Source organism: Oryza glaberrima, chromosome 10 (genome assembly GCF_000147395.1).
Source record: "Oryza glaberrima chromosome 10, OglaRS2, whole genome shotgun sequence".
Taxonomy (NCBI): Eukaryota; Viridiplantae; Streptophyta; class Magnoliopsida; order Poales; family Poaceae; genus Oryza; species Oryza glaberrima.
The window spans coordinates 21,482,115-21,500,858 of NC_068335.1; the positions used below are offsets into that span (position 1 = coordinate 21,482,115).

At 39.9% G+C, this 18,744-nt stretch overlaps 2 protein-coding genes across 2 annotated transcripts; both read left to right on the plus strand.

Annotated features, from left to right (window-relative positions):
* Window positions 1-9,546: 9,546 nt before the first annotated feature.
* LOC127752905 (ethylene-responsive transcription factor 5-like) lies at window positions 9,547-10,749 on the plus strand. Its single transcript, XM_052278348.1, has one exon. The coding sequence runs from the start codon at window positions 9,641-9,643 to the stop codon at window positions 10,379-10,381; it is 741 nt and encodes a 246-aa protein (XP_052134308.1). The 5' UTR covers window positions 9,547-9,640; the 3' UTR covers window positions 10,382-10,749.
* A 1,635-nt stretch (window positions 10,750-12,384) lies between these two features.
* On the plus strand, window positions 12,385-18,298 carry LOC127752901 (uncharacterized). Its single transcript, XM_052278343.1, has 12 exons — window positions 12,385-12,637; window positions 12,758-12,842; window positions 13,993-14,044; window positions 14,140-14,160; window positions 14,247-14,300; window positions 14,784-14,834; window positions 15,029-15,091; window positions 16,041-16,106; window positions 16,213-16,251; window positions 16,916-17,038; window positions 17,591-17,683; window positions 17,790-18,298. The coding sequence occupies exons 1-12, from the start codon at window positions 12,526-12,528 to the stop codon at window positions 17,973-17,975; spliced, it is 945 nt and encodes a 314-aa protein (XP_052134303.1). The 5' UTR covers window positions 12,385-12,525; the 3' UTR covers window positions 17,976-18,298.
* The last annotated feature ends 446 nt before the right edge of the window (window positions 18,299-18,744 follow it).

Here is an 18,744-nt window from a genome sequence, read left to right on the forward strand (position 1 = left end):
GACATATCACAGGGAAGGTTTTATTGGTGCTTTTCAGCTTGTCAAACATTGCGTTGTAAGCGGCTTTCTGTTTAACCCGTTATGTATGTTAGGCATTGTTTTTTCCAACTTATTTACTGGAATATTAAAACTGATTATTTTGCTTCGTGATTAAAAGGAACATGTTTTCTTAAGAAAAAGCATTTTCTACTGTTTAGATAACTTGTTTTGGTTATTTGTTAAGTATTATCTAAAAAAAGTTATTTGTTAAGTTTATTTCATAAAATATGCATTTACATTTATAATCAAGTGGATGTTTGCAATAATAATCTGCTTAATAATTTAAATCAAACATGTGATTTTTTTCTGAAGTTTTCTACCAAGTGTCCTCTAAGCAATCCCAACAGTTATTATCAGATCTAGTGGCTCTGACGAACGGAGAGGAACCAACGGTACATATTTGCTCATCAGAATTGGTCCAACCCAATACAGTGAACAATAATGAAGGACTACTACGTTGCACACTGTCAGAACACAACATCGTCAGAGAAAAAGGCTCAACTTGGAGAAAGATGAGTCCAAAAGACACCCTCTGCTCTAACCACCATCACAAACGTGATTTAACCGGTAAAGAAAAGATCAAATGAGTAAATTAACAGAGAGATCAAAGTGATCAACTTACTTAATTACCGGCATCTAATGATACCCCTGCCATTGCTAATCTCCTCCATTTGATTACTGCAATTAGTACAACCGGTGTTTTTTCTCGCCTACTTTTATGCAGTTGCAGGTAGGATTATTCCAGGAAAACGCCGTGCTTAACGTGTTAACGACGGTGGCTTCTTCTGAAGAAGAAGGCTGAGCAAGTGCAGTGCAGTACTCTGCAGTGGCCACACTTCGAAGCACGATCTTGGTCGGTTCCCTTCTTTAATCGCCGTGTCGGCGCCTTTCACTGTTTATTAACGCACGATGCCGTTAACTTTTCACATAACACAACCATTCATTTTATTTAAAAATTTAATAAAAAAGTGTAAAATAATATGTTGATGTTGTAGTTCCTTTGATGATAAAATAAATCACAGCAAAATAAATAATATCTACTTCTTAATAAAATAAATGATCAAACATAACGTTAAAAGTTAACGGTGTCATAATACATTATGAAAAGAGAGGGAGTATTAGTTAGCACCAGTGAAAAACTGTAGCTTAGCTAGCCTTTGCTAATTACGATGGGCCGTGCAGTATAATCCGTGTGTTTCAAGTCAACATTGGCTTAGGTGAGTCCTAATTACTTAATTAGGGATCCAAGTATATTGTTAACTGACCATGTAGGACTATGCGGCATCCCTGTCCCTGTGGACCACCACTATAGAGCATCTTCATTTGCCAGAGCACAAATAGCATTCTTTTTTTTAAATCACTCCGTAATTTGTTAAAGAACAAATAATGGAAGTGTGGAAAAGAGCAGGGAATGGGATGAATACAAAAGGCACAAATTAGTTATGTTTCAATTTGCACTTAAAATATAAGTTCCATCGACGAACGTGTGAAACTTCCAATTCCAAACGCCGAGAGTGCGCCGGACACCCCACGTGTGGGCGTAGAAATGGTGCTCCCCTGCACTTGCTGCTCCTCAATAGCTATTTCACATTCTTTTTTTTTCCAAGTTGGTTGTTTGGTTTACATTCTCTTGGATATGTGCCTCAAAAATACCTCAAGATTTATACAAATATAAAAAAGGTTTTTTATACAATTGGGCTGCAGCTGTGCAACAACCACAGCTACAACATTGAGCAAATAAATTGTAAAGCTTTAGTTGCGTAGCCAGCTATAGTCACAACTCAGCTAATACTGAATGGGTCCAAACATAGTAGAGTTGGTGATGTGCACATAAATCTCAAGATACATTCCAAAAACGCTCATGCTATGTGAAGATCACGTATATGTGATATTCTCTTTCCACCTCACTTCCGTCTTTTGCGATTTGAGTTGGTGACGTGCACATAAATCTCAAGATACATTCCAACGACGCTAGTGCTATGTGAAAGACCACGTATATGTGATATTCTCTTTCCACCTCATTTCCGTCTTTTGCAAATTGCAAACTCTATCAATAGCATCCTTGGAGCCTTGTATGCACATCTCTACTCTTATCTTTTTTAGAAGCCTCCCACATCTCTACTCTATAGCACAAGCTTTATCTATCCTTCAAGATGAGTTCGTTATCGATCACAACCTTTTTAGCTTGCATGTACGTGTCACCTTATGTGTGTCGATCCATCTATCTAGCCAGCAAGATCTCTGCTTTTATGCCTTTGACATGTTATAAAGTGGTGACGATATATAGTAAGCAGTCCAAGAAACCATATATGAAAGTATGCACTTTGCATTTGTAGTTTTGTATGTGTAGTGGGCAGAAGAGACGGAATCACGGAAGCTGCGCCGGTGGTTTCAGGCTTTCAGCCTACCTGCATTGCCCCTGTACTGTAACACCAGAAAGTGCTCTGTGCTGGAGAGATTCTGGGTTGCAAAAGTTCAGAATAGAAATAAGAAATCTGATTTGGCGATTTATGTTCTTGCGAGATTCTTTGGGCCGGATTGGAAGAGTATATATAGGCTGGCATTTTGGGCCGTCTTGGTTTGATTCATGGTAGTGTGATGCTGAAGTTTCATGTCATCTATTTGGGCTGAATAATACTGAGTTCTTTTGGTTGGCCTGGCCCTTGCTATATTTTAGCACTGCTGCAATTTTATTCAGAAAAGAGAAAAAGGCTTTATGCATTTCATGTTCATTTTATCGGCCTTGCCCATTTCAGCCCACCCTAAGGAGGAGGGAAAGAGGGAGAACAGTTCAGTGCGTCAGATGATATCTGTCATCCTGAAAATCGAAGTTTTCCCCCGTGTGTGTTCATAATTCAAATGAACATGTTCAGGATAGTGTCTTACTTGGGGATTTCTTGAAATAAAAGGGATGTCTATTCAATCGGAATTAAGAACAGAATACTTATTTTTATTGAGATTCCACATCCAACATCTGAACGGGAACCTTCTCACCCTGAGCCATGTCTCAGCGGGCTGGCGTGCTTGGGAGGGAGGCAAAGTCGTTTCCTCTGTTTTACTGATTTAATTGTATATCACCGCAAGAAAATTCACTGTAACTGTTAGAATCTTGCATCATTTATAAATCTACGGGCTATTCAGCACAAGTGTTGTTCGCCAAACTTTGGAAGCTTATTAATATGCTGAAGCAAATGCCAGAATCTTTTGCCAATTATTATCACAAGTTTTTTGCAGTGAGATTGTGAGGGTAAAAGTCTTCCGAACAAAACAAAATAAGGACCATGGATGATATGCCCGACACGTACAAGCAAAGCATGCGTCTAAAATTGGAGTACACATATACTGTTTGTAGTCGAGGTCCTGACGTGCCTTGAATGGAGGACCCTTGATTCTCGTTGCGTACGTCTTGAAAATATTGGAAGCTTCACAGCATCGCCAAGCAGTACACGACCTTTCCATGAAGCACCTGTACAGTCTTTGTTCTGCGTTCCAGGATGTATGGGTATCCATCGTTTACGAGATTGGCTCCGATTCAATAAAAAATACTTTGAGATACTGTTTCAAATTATTTTTGATTGTTGGATTTAATAATGCACATTCTGTTCAGCTAGATCTAACGATCCGAGAAAGATACCGGTACCTTGAGTTACTTTTTGTTGGACCGGAGTAAATCTCATCGTTTACACATTGACTTATTAAGATGCTGCTAAAATTTAAAATTTAAATTTTGATATTGAAGTTGGTTTTGATGTTTTTAAGCCGTTGCTTCTTATAACAAATCATGGGTAACCGATGGGCTACTATGTAGTAGTGTCAAAACCCTTTTAATATAGTTTATTTTCTCTGGAGTTGTGATAAACAGAAAAAGAAAAACATGCTTGTAAGTATCACTTGCATATCCTTGTTCCCAACTATACGCACCTACCTCGTTGATGCCTCCACGTAAAAAAGAAAAAAAAATAAATATTTTCTAGTTTGAAAGAAATGCACACTTACTGTACCATTTTCATAGGAGAAAAACATGCGAGAGATAGCAAAATTAACAAGATGTAGTAAAAGTCTCTGGTTATACGAGCAACTAAACTAATTAATGTTGCGTTGTTTGACAGAAATTTAAGAGTAAACTCCACTGTAGTCTGTAGATAACCTTTTATTACCGATGGTTCGTCTTGATTATCTTTTAATCAGTATTTTCATTTTAGATCGGGTATTTTTACCTTTGTGATACTTTAGACAACCATCAACTATTTTCACTCTACATACAACTTGCATATGCAAAACACATAATCTTATATATAAATATGAGAGTTCATTGTAGAGTATGAATCAACGTACTCGTGATTGTTTATATGTTTGAAAAGAAAGTCGGGGTGATCTAAAATGAGAAAAAAAAACCTAATTCAAAGTGAAACATCGATAATAAGATGTGACCCAAGATAAATTTACTCAAATTTTAATATCCCTGATGCTATTGCACTTGATTAGCTTGCGATTTTCGTAACTGCGGGGTTAAGAATTTTTTAGCTTGTCTGTTAATCAACCAATCACCTCATGGTTTCTTCCAAAAATCTCAGTCACATATTTATCCGTTGGATCAATCCAATGCCATATACCTTTGTTTCTTCAACCTCTCCTGACGGTGCTTTCCAACCAAGAACTCACCACGGCCATGAACGTTCATGCTTTGATTTCTATCGCCGACGACGAGCCTCCACCGCCATGCGTGCTATTCTTCCCCGGCGACGGTAGGCGCAGTCGAACCAATTAAACTACGATCGGATTTAACGACTGACAACTTTTGTGTTTGACCTATCTCGTTTAATTTATTGATGCTCTATTCATATATTAAGCAAACCTCTTCATATTCTTAGATAGGAGTAGATAGATAGACTTAACGACTGCACAAAATACAGGGGCAAAAACAAAAGAATCGACTCGATCAGGGTAATCTTGCTATGAAATTTTCAACACCACTCTAAGCTAGAATCTAAGATAGCTTAGCTAGCTAGTCAGTACTTTTACTTACTAGTTACTAGTCAGTTTGACTTCAAAGATGCAAGAATATATTAAGCACATAAATTGCTTAACACAATAAACGTAACGCAACAGGACAAGCTATATAGATTAATTAGTTAATTAATTAATTGAGCTAGCGTCAGGCAGGTGAGCAAATGAGACCAGCAGCTTTGGTTGATTGATTCTTTGACCACCCTGGCGTAGCAATTTGATTCTTGCCATTTCCAGCCAGCCACTCACAGTGTCATCTCCGACTTGTCCAGAGACTGCAAAAGAACACATACTCCTACTACATATGCATGATGCTAGCCTGTATGACTTTGGACCGGCTAGCCTGACTAATTTGTATATTGCTGTTGAGCGTTAACTCGATACTGTACATGTCGTTAGCTGACCGGTAAAAAATCACCAAGTTAATTAATTAAATATAGCTAGCTAGTAGTGTTACTGATACAAATTTAAGTGACTCTTTTAAAAGTAATTGTTTGTTAATATTTGAAGACTAGTTGCGTATAACTCTAGCTGGCTGGTATATATGTACTTAGGGTGTGTTCGCTACTCCAGTTTCCTCAAGTGCACAGTAAACACGAAAAACGAAGCGGTCCATTAGCACGTGATTAATTAAGTATTTGCTATTTTTTTAAAAAAAAATGGATTAATTTAATTTTTCTAAGCAACTTTTGTATAGAAACTTTTTTAAAAAAACGCACCGTTTAGTAGTTTGAAAAGAGTGCATGCGGAAAACGAGGGAGATGGGTTGGGAAAAAGGGTTTGCAAACACACCCTTAATTACTAGTGAAGAATGTTTGCAAGAACAAAATTTAAAGCAACTTTGAATTGTAATCCAAATAATATTTGAATTTTTAAAGTTTGACTTTTAAGAACAAGTTTAGGTAGATTCTTCTTCTCTCTTGTTAGGAAAAACACACATGCATGTACACTAAAGGAGAGTTGGAAGTTATGAAGAAAAACATAATTTTATCCTAAAATCAAACTAAAAAATTAAACTAAGCTTTGATTATGCGTGGAAGCTAGGGAGTCAAGTCTACACTCTATATAGACTCGGATTGAACGGCACCGTGGACTCCTATTGTCTATACTCACCGCCGTGCACGGTTGTACTCGCTCCATTTTTTAATAGATGACACCGTTGACTTTCCTCACATGTTTGACCATTCGTTTTATTCAAAAAATTTTTGATATATATGCAAGATGAAGATTCCTGGAAACGTTCTAATTAACCAAGGTAGTAGCTAATCACGGGTTAATTAGAGACATCGTCAGATATAGCTAGGTTACAAACCCATGGATGACGCATATATAGTCGTCTTTTTGTTTTGACTGTCCATGTATCCAACTGTAAATGCAATGGGATGTTTACGTTGGACCATTGGAAGTTTGGAACAAAGCCCTGCATGCCTATGTGACTATTGCTGAGTTCGTTAGGCCCGTAGAACACGTGCGGGAAGCGTGCTGTCTCATCTGAACGGGTGCAAATTAAAATGGATTATTATTCACTGGATTGTCTATTTAATTATAGGGACGAATAAATATTTTGATGGATAAGCTTAAAAAGATACGTACTCGTGATCTAAATAATTCATCAGAAAAAAAAAAGTCTATTTCAAGACAGTGTGAAATAAATATATAATATTAGTTCAGCCAAATCTTGTTCGATTAATGCCCAAAAGGAAGAAGTCGGAGGGATTAATTTCACATATCCATATAAGTGGAATAAATTGAACCTCTTTCAAGGGTCCAACAGGGATTTACCGAGGAATTGATCCGCAAAAAGTAGGCTATAGTTGGCAAAGTTTATATGAAAGGATTGTCGATAGTTATACTTTTAATGTTTTACAGATATACTAATAAAAAACAGTAGTCAAGTACTCCCTCCGTTCCATAATATATGAGATTTTGAATTTTTGATTGCAACATTTGACCACTCGTCTTATTCAATTTTTTTTACAAATATAAAAAACGAAAAGTTGTGCTTAAAGTACTGTAGATAATAAAGTAAGTCATAAATAAAATAAATAATAATTTCAAAAAAAATTTGAATAAGACAAGTGGTGAAACGTTGCAAGCAAAAACTCAAAATTCCTTATATTATGGGACGGAGGGAGTACTTAAATATGTGCATCAAGATTGTATCAATAATGACCTAAACAAGAAGTAAAAAAAGAGGGGGTTGGATGAAAAACGTAGTACTCCAAACAAGTCAATTTACCGGTAAATTAAGAGAAATTAGAAGTTTGGTTGAAATTGGAATGATATGATGGAAAAGTTAAAAGTTTATGTGTGTATGAAAGTTTTTATGTGATGAAAAAGTTGAAAGTTTGAAGAAATATTCTGGAACTAAACACGGGGAAAAGTAGGCCATATCATTTTGCTGTTATAAAATTAAATTGCATTCTTCTACTGGTTACACATACCTGATACGCGTACTGCCTATAGACGTGTAGTAGCACGTGCACTGCATGCTTTCTGGACACGGCCAACTTAACTGTCGTGTCGTCAATAGGAACAGACGAACGATGCGGTTTCATTTTCATTAGCCGATCGATCGATATCTCCTGCCTCCGCTACTTGCCAAGTTGCACTAACATGCGTTCTCATTTTTATTTTGGGTACTGCTACCTTCGTTCCATTTTTTTTAAGTCGAATTTATTTAGCTTTATCAATTTTTTTTTAAAAAATATAACAATATTTTCAACATAAATCAAAATAATTATAATAATATATTCAATGTATATTTAATAAAACTAATTCGGTGCTACGAATATATATATTACTATATTTTTTCATAAATTTAGTCGAGCTATTTTAAAAATTTAAGTTTAGAAAAGTCAATACAGTGGGAGTAACTTCTAATACACGGAGGGAGTACAAATCATTCTAGTACCATGCTACAGCCCGCACATATGCATCTTGGTCGGCAACGTGTGACGAGAGGTACTATGCCATGCATGTATCAACATTGATTCATATACAAGTGATTACCCAATTAAAGTCCAAATTCATGTCTAAATATTTGTGTATAAGGGTTAGGCTCAGCTTGAAACGTATTATAGAGCTTTTTTAGAAATTATTTACTTGATTATGAGGATATCAAATGCTTTAATAAACAAATTTAACAAATAGTTTTAAACAAATGATATAAGGAATGCAGCATAAGATTTTTTTTTTTAGAAAATGCATTTTTCTAAGCGTGAAATAAATAATCCATTTCAACATTTTGATAAACAAAATCTGAATAGAAACACGCGGATGTTGAGTTGTACTTACTTTATAATTTTAATTTTCATAAAAATGGATTACAGCTTGGATCAAGTTTTGTTATCAGAGCTTTTTTTAAATTATCTTTTTACCTTGGACCAATTAACTTTATATTTATTTTTCAATTTAAGATCATTATCTATCAGAATTTAAATCGTAGTGACAAGGTTTCAATATAATTTGAGTAAATTTCACAAAACTACAGGTATTTTGACCAAATTATCACAAAACTACAGATTTAAGGAGTTGTATCACAAAACTACATATTTAGCACTAAATTTATCACAAAACTATAGATTTTAGATTAAGTATCATAAAAATGCATATTTAATATTGAACTTATCACAAAAATACAACTTTTGGAGTTTAAATCGCTAGCACCATTGTTATGGTGGAGCTATAAACATCATTACTTTGTGATTAAATTGATTCTAAACATGTAGTTTTGTGATAATTTAGTTACTAATATGTAGTTTTGTGGCACTTCATCTTAAATGTGTAGTTTTGTGATAAATTTGGTGTTAAATGTGTAGCTTTGTGATACACCGAGTTAAATCTGTAGTTTTGTGATACACCGAGTTAAATCTGTAGTTTTGTGATAATTTGGTCATAGTATCTGTAGTTTTGTGAAATTTACTCATATAATTTTAATGGGACACGCTGATTCCGTTTGTCACCATAAGCTTGTCTCATAGACGTATCCACGCGTACACGGGTGTTCGCTGATCATCTCCATCTCATATACTCCATCTGTCTAAAAAAGCCAACCTAATAGATTCAAACACCACTATAGACTAGGATGTGCCATATCCTAATGCTAAGTTGGCTTTTTTTTTTTCAACCGAGGGAGTGCATGTCTTACAAGACAAATTTGCACATATGTGAGCGTGGTGTGATGTGTTGTGGGTTTAAGGGACAAATAAGAAAAGAAGATGCTTTTCATAATGTTCTAAAAAAAAGAGATGGTTTTCAGAAGCATCGCACGCAAGGGGCAATGTGGCTATTAGAACAGTCACTCTCCACCCTTAGCTACAGCTACTACAAGTTGAGACGACGTTGATGTTGATCTCGTCGTCACAAGTGAGACCGGGACTAGTACTCGGACCAGAGAAGACAAACACTACGACATGATAGATGCGGCCTCCTCCTCCCTTCGTGCGCCTCGAACCCTCCGCGAAGCCGCCAACCCCCACCCCTCTCCCCCTTTAAATCGCTCGCTCGCGCGCCACACTCCTCGAACCACCACCACCACCACCACGTGTTCGATCGCGTCCTCCAAGCCCCAGCACCTACGCGTCGTCGCGCCATGGCCGGCTTCGGCTTGGACCAGCACCTCGACCTCATCCGCGCCCACCTCCTCGACGACGCCCACCACCACGTCCTCGCGCCATCGCCGTCGCCCTCGCCACCGGGTACTGGGCGTGTCAGGCCGGCGCCCGTGTCGCTGCCCCCGAGGCCGCCGCTCCTGTGGGCGGCGGCGTCGGCGGCGCCGCGGCAGCAGGAGGAGTGCTTCGAGCTCGGCGGCGGCTACGCAGGGGAGGGGGAGGGGGAGGAGGAGGACGACTTCCGGCGGTACCGCGGGGTGCGGCAGCGGCCGTGGGGCAAGTACGCGGCGGAGATCCGGGACCCGGCGAGGAAGGGCGCGAGGGTGTGGCTCGGCACCTACGACACCGCCGTCGAGGCCGCGCGCGCCTACGACCGCGCCGCGTTCCAGCTCCGCGGGTCCAAGGCCATCCTCAACTTCCCCAACGAGGTCGCCGCCGACGCCACCGTCAAGTGGGCCCCTCCCGTCGCCCCTATCCCCGCCGCCGCCATGTCCGCCGGAAGAGGCAAGAGGGTGAGGTCGGAGGAGCAGTACTACTTGAGGGAGGTGAAGAAGGAGAGGCTGATCATGGCGCCGCCGGAGAACTCCTCGTCGTCGTCGTCGTCGGCGGCGGCGGCAGCCGGAGACATCTGGGACGAGCTGAAGGGGATCTGCAGCCTGCCGCCGCTTTCGCCGCTGTCGCCGCACCCGCACATGGCCTTCCCGCAGCTGTTCGTCAGCTGATCGATCGCTAGCTCCGGCCATGGACGGCGCCGTGGCGAGCTTGGAGTGCAGCCATGGCGCGCGCCCGGCGCGGTACACGCATGGCTGCCGCGTGGTGGTGTCCGTGACGTCACGTGCGAAGGATATGGCCTTAATCCTGAATTAGATAGGGTGTTCTTTGATTAATTCGCTAAACTTCGTAATATTAGGTAATCGATTTGGCTTTCGGCCAAATATTGAATTCTTTCGTTCTATTGCTGCTCAGGTGATCGATGATCATAGTAGCTTCATGGCGATTTGTCAATGAAATGATATAAATATGTATTAATTACAAGTTGAAGAGTACTAATGAAGAACATCAGAGGCTCAGAGCAATTGAGCGCACATCTCGTTAACTCCAGTCTCCTTTTGGAATGATTGGCTAGTAGTACTTGTAAGACATCGACCGTTGAAGTCGTGATGTTTGCTTTCTTCTTTTCCTTTTTAGAACACGTGATTTTGCTTTTGACTATGCTATTTGATGATTAAACAGAGAAGAAATATTCGTCTAACAAGATCATATCACCGAGAAGACTAGCTAGGCGCATGGAGTAGTACTGGAAACAAGCTCTGCTAAGACCCTCTTTGTTTAGGCTTAAACTTATTGAACTAAACTTTTAAGTCTTGTTAATCTAGGCCCGTTTTGGAAAAAAAAAACATTAGCTGTAATTTTTCTCGAAGTTATATATTTCTTGCACTAAAAAATTAAAAAATTAGAGAGATAATTTGAGTTTCTAAGATGGATTATTTCATTTATATTCTAAATAGTAAAAACGGAACACTAAATCTCTATGATTTTATTCCCTTCGTTCAAGTGTAAATGTCAGTTTTAACTTTAGATTGGCATATTTTGATCAACAATATTTTTCAAATAATCTAGCATCAAAATTGTATCATTATATTTGTACTAAGAACTTTACTAATACTCTCTTGCATTCGAATATGTTTGGTTTGACACGCTTAGAAATAATGGTCAAATTTCATCTACCTCTAATAAAAAACGGATGACTAGTAGGAGTAGCATTCAGACTATTCAACGGGAATTCCATCCCGGGCCAACTCATGGAGTGTGCCACCTTCCGGCCCAGGGATGGTCACCCTGGGCCGGCTAACAAGGATACGGCCCAGATGGATGCGTGGACCTCTGGTAGACTAGCAGCAGTGCGGCCCATGTACATTGCAGGAATCCCGTGTGAGCCGAAAAGATTGACCAAATAAGCATTATGCTTTTTTTTTAGAAACATAGGCGTTCACAACGCCGCACGCAGACACACCATATATATATATATATGAGTACCTCGTACCACTAAAAGAATAATTAGCTGTAAATACGAGCACTCGTGTTAAATCTAGGATTTAAACTTGGATGAGCTAGTTCCACCACAAGAAAACTGTTAAGCTACGTTCAACTACGGCTGAATTGTTGTCCACTTGAGAGAGTTCTGGTCACAACAAGTCAGCAATCAGGATATTGGCGAGAAGCCTACTCTTCTTCTTCTTGATGAATGTTGCCAATGTGGTATGTGGGCACAATTTGCACAAAATGATGCTTGTGGGCAACAACTTTAGCTGCATTAGCGTCATCTAATTCAGAACAAAACTTGAAACTTTTCATTTTCCTTTTTTTGAAAGGATCTGAAGGCTGAATGAAGCTTGTAAGCAAAGTGGAACACAAAGCTTAGAAGCGACTTCACTGATATGTGGGCCCCTTCCCTACTGTAGGTCCCGCGCCACGTCAGCTCTCGACGGCGCTCCTCCTCCAACTTCCAAGTCGCCGGAGCGGCAGTTGGGCCAGTTGGCCTGGGCCCACTTCACCCCAACCGAAAGCCCCCCATCAAACTGACATGTGGGGCCCACCCAAAGCCTACTATCTCCGCGACTACCGGACTGGCAGTTGGGCCAGTTGGCCTGGGCCCACTTCACCACCACCCGAAAGCCACCCATCACACTGACATGTGGGCCCCCACGAAGTCACGCCGCCTCCGTCTTCTACCTCCGCCTCGTCGTCACAAGTCACAAGCACAAGAGGCGAAAGCGCGGCGCCGTCGCGGAGAGGAGAGGAGGGCGACGAGGGGGAGGCGATTCCCAAACCCTAGCTACCCTCGCCGCCGCCGCCGCCAGCAGCGATGATGGCCTGCGCGCTGCGCGGTGCCGCCCTCGTCGGCGTCCTCCTCCTCGTCGTGGCCTCCCCGGCGCTCGTCCCGGTGGCCTCCGCCGTGCCCTTCATCGTCCTGCACGGTTAGGGTTTTTTTTTTCTCTCGCTTGTTTGCCCCCCTAGGTTTTGTGCTCTGCTGGTGCTTAGATTTTGTCTGAGGTTTTGCTGGTCGTGTGTACTTGTCTGTGTCCGGGCGCACGCAGGGATCGGCGACCAGTGCGAGAACGGTGGGATGGCGTCCTTCACCGAAATGCTTGGGGAATGGTCCGGCTCCAAGGGATACTGCATGTAATGGCGCCTTATCTCCCCCCATCTCTCTCTCCCTTGTGTTCTGGAAGTGGAGACTGTTCGAGCTGTGATATTTGTGAATTGTGATGTTGCCTTTTGTTATGACGAGAAATTAGTTGCTGTTTCAAGTGCAATTCTAGTGCTCTGGTTTCCATTAATATATATGTACAGGCTATTAATTAATTATTTCTTTGTTTTTCCATGTGAAATTGTTAATGCGAATAAATATAGATGCCCAAATTAGATATGGTAGCCTTAATTATATATCCTTGGGGTTGGGGAGGTTTAAAAAGGAATAGACTGAAATACTCCACACATATTTAGCAAATCACAAGGATAATGAAGTATGATGAGACGATTACTGTCAAGTTCCATTTGTTAACTCGTCCCTGCAATTTTGTGAGGAGGATCTGGGAGTAACATATACAGTTTTATACATTTGCAAAGTCAACCACAGTTTCTGTTATGGTATGTACACCCAATGTGTGATCTCACAACCAAACCAATTGATGTCCCAACTTCTTTTTTGAGAGTTTAGCCCATGCTGCATTTGTTTCAGTCAACCACAATAACTGTTTCTGTTGTTGGATGCCTGGAGATTTTATCGCGACATTCACCTCTTTCTTACACGTTTGGGTATTCACGTAATCTGTTGTTTCAGTATCTTATTTTTCGTACCTTACCATCCTGCTCTCTATTTTTAGTTAAATGTCAACTGTTGTATGAAGCCAAGTTTGGGCAATTCAATACATCTTAGAAGTCTCCTGACTTTATGCCATGTTGAGGAACTAATATGTTGTCTGTTCCAATTGTTTTTACATTACTTAGTATGGCCTTCCTGGCTGTTGGAAGTGAATTTAACCTGTTGCAGTCCATAGTGGGGATAATGAAGATTCTGATATGCTTCATAATTTTGTATTTGTTCCTGTGGAATGGGCCTTAACAAAATATGCAGAAACAACTATTGTTGAAAAATTCATCTAGTATTATGGTATGTACACCCTAGTGGGTGACCTTACAACCAATTGATGCCACAACTTTGTTTCTTGAGATGTGTTACATCATATATCAGTACAAATTTTAAAAAGTTTGGCACATGCTGCATTTGTTTGCTAGTTTACTTATGGAGATTAAATGTATTCCTCCTCAGTGAAATTGGAAGAGGAGCATGGGACTCTTGGCTGATGCCACTTCAAGAGCAGGTTGATTTCTTGCCCTTGATAATTTCCTTTTTTTTAAAAAAAAATCAAATAGACTGTTCTTGTACAAGTTTCTGAGATTATGTATTCATATACAGGCAGACACTGTTTGCAAGAAGGTGATTCAGAACCTCCATCACTTCTATTTATGTACTGTATGCTGAATTCTCAAGGTACTATATCATTGCTGGAATTGATTTTCCAGGTGAAGAAAATGAAAGAACTCCGTAAAGGTTACAGCATAGTTGGCCTTTCTCAGGTGTGTTCATGCTATTATGCTATTTTATGTTCATGACAATAGCTTTATTGTAACATGCAGGTCTGTTCTTTGCTTCTTGTACCTCTATGCATTGCTGTTCTTTTGTTATGTCTTCTTTTAGTCCTAAGCCTATTTGATCAGTCTTGGTTAACCCAAAACCAAAAAAAAATAATAAAATAAAAATAAAAATAAATCAAACGAGGCCTGTGTGGAAAAAAAAAAAGTGATTTTCCTCTCTTTGTGCTGCTGCCGAACGCAACCTTAGGCCTGTGCGGACATGTCTCGCTTTTGTTCTATGTGGACCTCTTGAGTATAAAACGTAGGAGTGTGCTATGTGACCCTGCGATAGATTTTTATTTGGGTTATTGACTTAGTGGGAGTTTTGTTTTCAATGCCATGTATTTTCACTAGAGAATCACCTTATTGTTTCTTGTTGCATGTCAAAATTTCCCTCATATGTACCCTTTTTGTTACCTTTTACAGGGGAACTTAATTGGTCGGGCAGTAATTGAGTACTGCGATGGTGGACCACCGGTAGGTGAATCTAGTTCGCTTCCTGATGTTACAATCATAATATATTTTATATGGTTTGTTATTAACATAACAACACCAAGGTGAGAAATTTGATGTACTTGTGGTTTACCATATGCGTCCCAACCTTTCTTGATCCAAATGATGCCTTGGACCTCTCTTATGTACAGTTATAGTTTATTTGCTGACTGTAACAGGTAAAGAATTTCATCTCGATTGGTGGTCCTCATGCTGGTACGGCATCAGTACCACTTTGCGGTGTAAGCTCACTCTATCCTCCCCTGGTCTCCTTCTTTTGCATATGCGTATAGACCAGTATTTAAGAGTAGACTGCTTGGTATGAATGACTGAAGGTTTTTCATGCATATAAATTTACACACTCTTAATGTTTAGTAGCCAATGGTTACTAATAAGCAACAGGTAGCTATTTGTAGAATGACCTATAGTTAAAACATTACTCCCTCTGGTTTAAGATATATGTTATTTTAGCTCTATCCAACACTGAAAAAAAACTAGGAAAAGCTAATGTCATAGATCTTGACATAGAGCAAGGAACACTAATATGAGGGGGAAAAAGTTATATAAAAAAGAAGTTTTTGCCCAAAGAAATCTTTGCTAGAATGGCATAAAAAATGGACCGGAGACACTTATTGATAGAACATGAATATGTCATATAACATAAAATTTTCGGGGATGATCTGTAGCATTGGCCAAAACATGTTGGATGCAGTTTATGCTTGCTAACCATCCATTTGCACAGCTATCTTGACTCACTGGAGAAAAACAGCAATGCATTACAAGTGAATAGTGATAACTTCTTTCAATTTGCCAGATTTCAAGGGAGGGAGAAAGCATGCTTTGAGTCCTGCATGAATATGTTTTTGTTCGTTTCTTTGTTAACCTAGATCACTAATTGACTGTAATTTCAAACAGATTGAGGTGGTATGTTAATTTGTAAATTAGCATGAGGCCTTGAGACTGCTCCCTTACTTTTGTGCATTCATATGAATGAGCATGCCTCCAAGTTTTCCGTGGGGTTTACTTCATGCAATGTTTTCTCTAGTATCTGAATAATGTAGTTTCTGGTAAACTCATCTTCTGTCATTTATAGCTGCACTAGGAACTTCAATTCTCAGGCTAGTGACGTTGCTATCTAACAGTTAAACAAGTACTGTTGCGCTACTAACCCTTTCTTCTTCTTTTTTGCAGTCTGGCATCGTTTGTGTTCTTATTGATGCTCTGATTAAATTGGAGATATATTCAAACTATGTACAGGTGTTTATGACTTGTCTTTTTTTGCCATGTCTTAATTGTTAGTATCACTGTTAGGCATTACACACATCATTTCTCTTTAAGTAACTTGAAATTGGTGGTATTGCAGGCACACCTTGCTCCTAGTGGTTACCTAAAGATACCCACTGTGAGTTTTCTATTCTATATTTTCCTTTTAATTCCATAGTACCAGAACCTCTGTTCTTCATTTCCCACTCCTGTTTCTATTACCCAGCCATCAGGAGGGGTTGGGAACCCCTCCTCCCCGGCACGCAAAACGAAGCTCGTATTATTGCATGATTAATTAAGTATTAACTTTTTTTTTGAAAAATAGATTAATATGATTTTTTAAAACAACTTTCATATAAAAAGTTTTTGCATAAATCACACCTTTTAGCAGTTTGAAAAACGTGCGCGCGGAAAACGAGAGGTAGGTTGGGAAAATGGGGGAAGGACACAGCCTAGTGTTTTAACTAACTCAGAATTCTTATTGGCTTGTATGGCTGTACATTGGTATCTAATGTGCAATAGAAGGTTGAGTCCCAATATATTCATTAACGTGCATGGTTATCCTGCATGGGCTATTCATTAGTACAGGTTCTTGTGGACTGCAAATCTGTCTGTAACAAGATACAACTTACAGCGGTAAAAATACCACTGTACCAGTTAATTAACTACTCAATATATGTAACCATTAACTGTGAAGCCCATTTTGACCTTTCCACCTTGTTTCAGGATAAAACTGAGCTATTTTGATTTACATGCATGAACAAACCTTTTAGTTAGTGTAACCCATCTTCTTAATTCTCCAGGATATGACAGATTATTTGAAGGGTTGCAAGTTTCTTCCAAAGCTTAACAATGAGATACCAAGTGAAAGAAATGCTACGTATAAACAAAGATTCAGCAGCCTGGAAAATCTAGTATTGATTATGGTAAGATGAACACGTAATTGTTGCTATTTGACATACTCTGGGTTGGGTACTTGTATGTGGTGTAGATGGAATATGCTGTGTGCAGTCCTTGTTAACTTTATATATATAGCATTATGCATTCAAACGATCATATCGAACAAGATAATCAATTTTTTTTTTGCGGGGGAACAAGATAATCAATTAAAAGTTGTTCTACACAAAAACAAAAGAAAACAAATAGAATACATCTATTTATTTTTTGAAGGCACAATACATCTATTTATGATCGCGATGTGTAAAACAATATGCTTTTAGTAAGCTACATAAACCTTTTGGTTCATTAAGTCACACATGCATTTTGTCTCGTGTTTTGTATAAATGTTGTTGATTTATATAATCTTACTGAACTCAAATGCCATTTATGCATGCCCAAAGCAAATGGATTTAAGTTGCAACACATTCAGCTTAGTTTTTATATCTCAAATAGCTGACTTTTAAGATAAAGGATTACAAGAAACATGAAACCATACTGGACCAATCCATCTGCTGATACCCTTTTGAACTGCTAAACAGTTTGAGGACGACGCAGTGTTAATACCCCGGGAAACGGCATGGTTCGGGTACTATCCCGATGGCGCCTTCAGTCCAGTGCAGCCACCTCAAAAGGTATACGTATATCTTGAGTTGTTGTACAGAAGACATAGCATGCTTTTTGTTTTAAACTACTGTTATTTAGGGGTGTGTTTTAAGTAAGGCCATTTTTGTGTGATAGACAAAGTTGTACACGGAGGACTGGATCGGCTTGAAGGCTTTGGACGAGGCTGGGCGTGTTAAGTTCGTATCAGTGCCAGGAGGTCACCTGAGCATCTCCAGAAGTGACACGAAGAAGTACATAGTGCCATACTTGAAACCGGACGGATCATCCAGGTTGGGCATTCGTCGCATCTTGTCGGATTGATTCACGAGAAGAAGGCGTTCCGAGTGACCAGTTCTAACGTCACATGGATTGTATGTAAGCTCTGAATTGTGGACTTAATTGTTGATGCCATGTAAATACCTTGGTAAAGGTAATGGGGTAATGGAATACGTCGTGTACTGTAGGGCAGGTGGTTAGCGTACCTGATCTGCAGAACTGGCGATGCTAGTATTGTGCTGCCTATTAGCAAAACGCAATTGTGGGCTTTTATGTAGCAGACCTCACTAGGAAAAAGTCCAATTCGACAATCTCGTATATAGTTCGGATTTAATTCAACAACAGAAACAGCTATAATGACTCCTCCAGTTACTAAAATAAGTGCAGAATGACTCAGTAGTCAGGATGGTATGTGACGCCGACGTAGCAACTAGTCATAATTTTTTTATAAAATAAAGTAAGGCTCCCATGTCATCCTCCCCCTCTCTCCCTCCTCCCTTGCTGCTCGTACAGTGCCACCGTCCAGCCACGCCCTCCTCTCATGCCGGCACTGCTGTTTCTGCCTCCTCCGTTGTCCTTGTTGCCGTCACCGTCCATTGCGAAGAACGCCAGCTTTGGTGTGTGCCCCGTTGATGTGCATGCATGTGTGGTTCTCAGAGTACGACAAACCGAGTACGCGTGCCAGGCCGAGATGGCGACGATGGAGCCGAAGAGGATCCCGACGAACGATGCATGGAGAACCCCCCCCCCCCCTACCCCTTCCGGAGAGGGGGGGGTGGGGGGTTCCTGTCAATCGTCGGCGCACGTACGTACT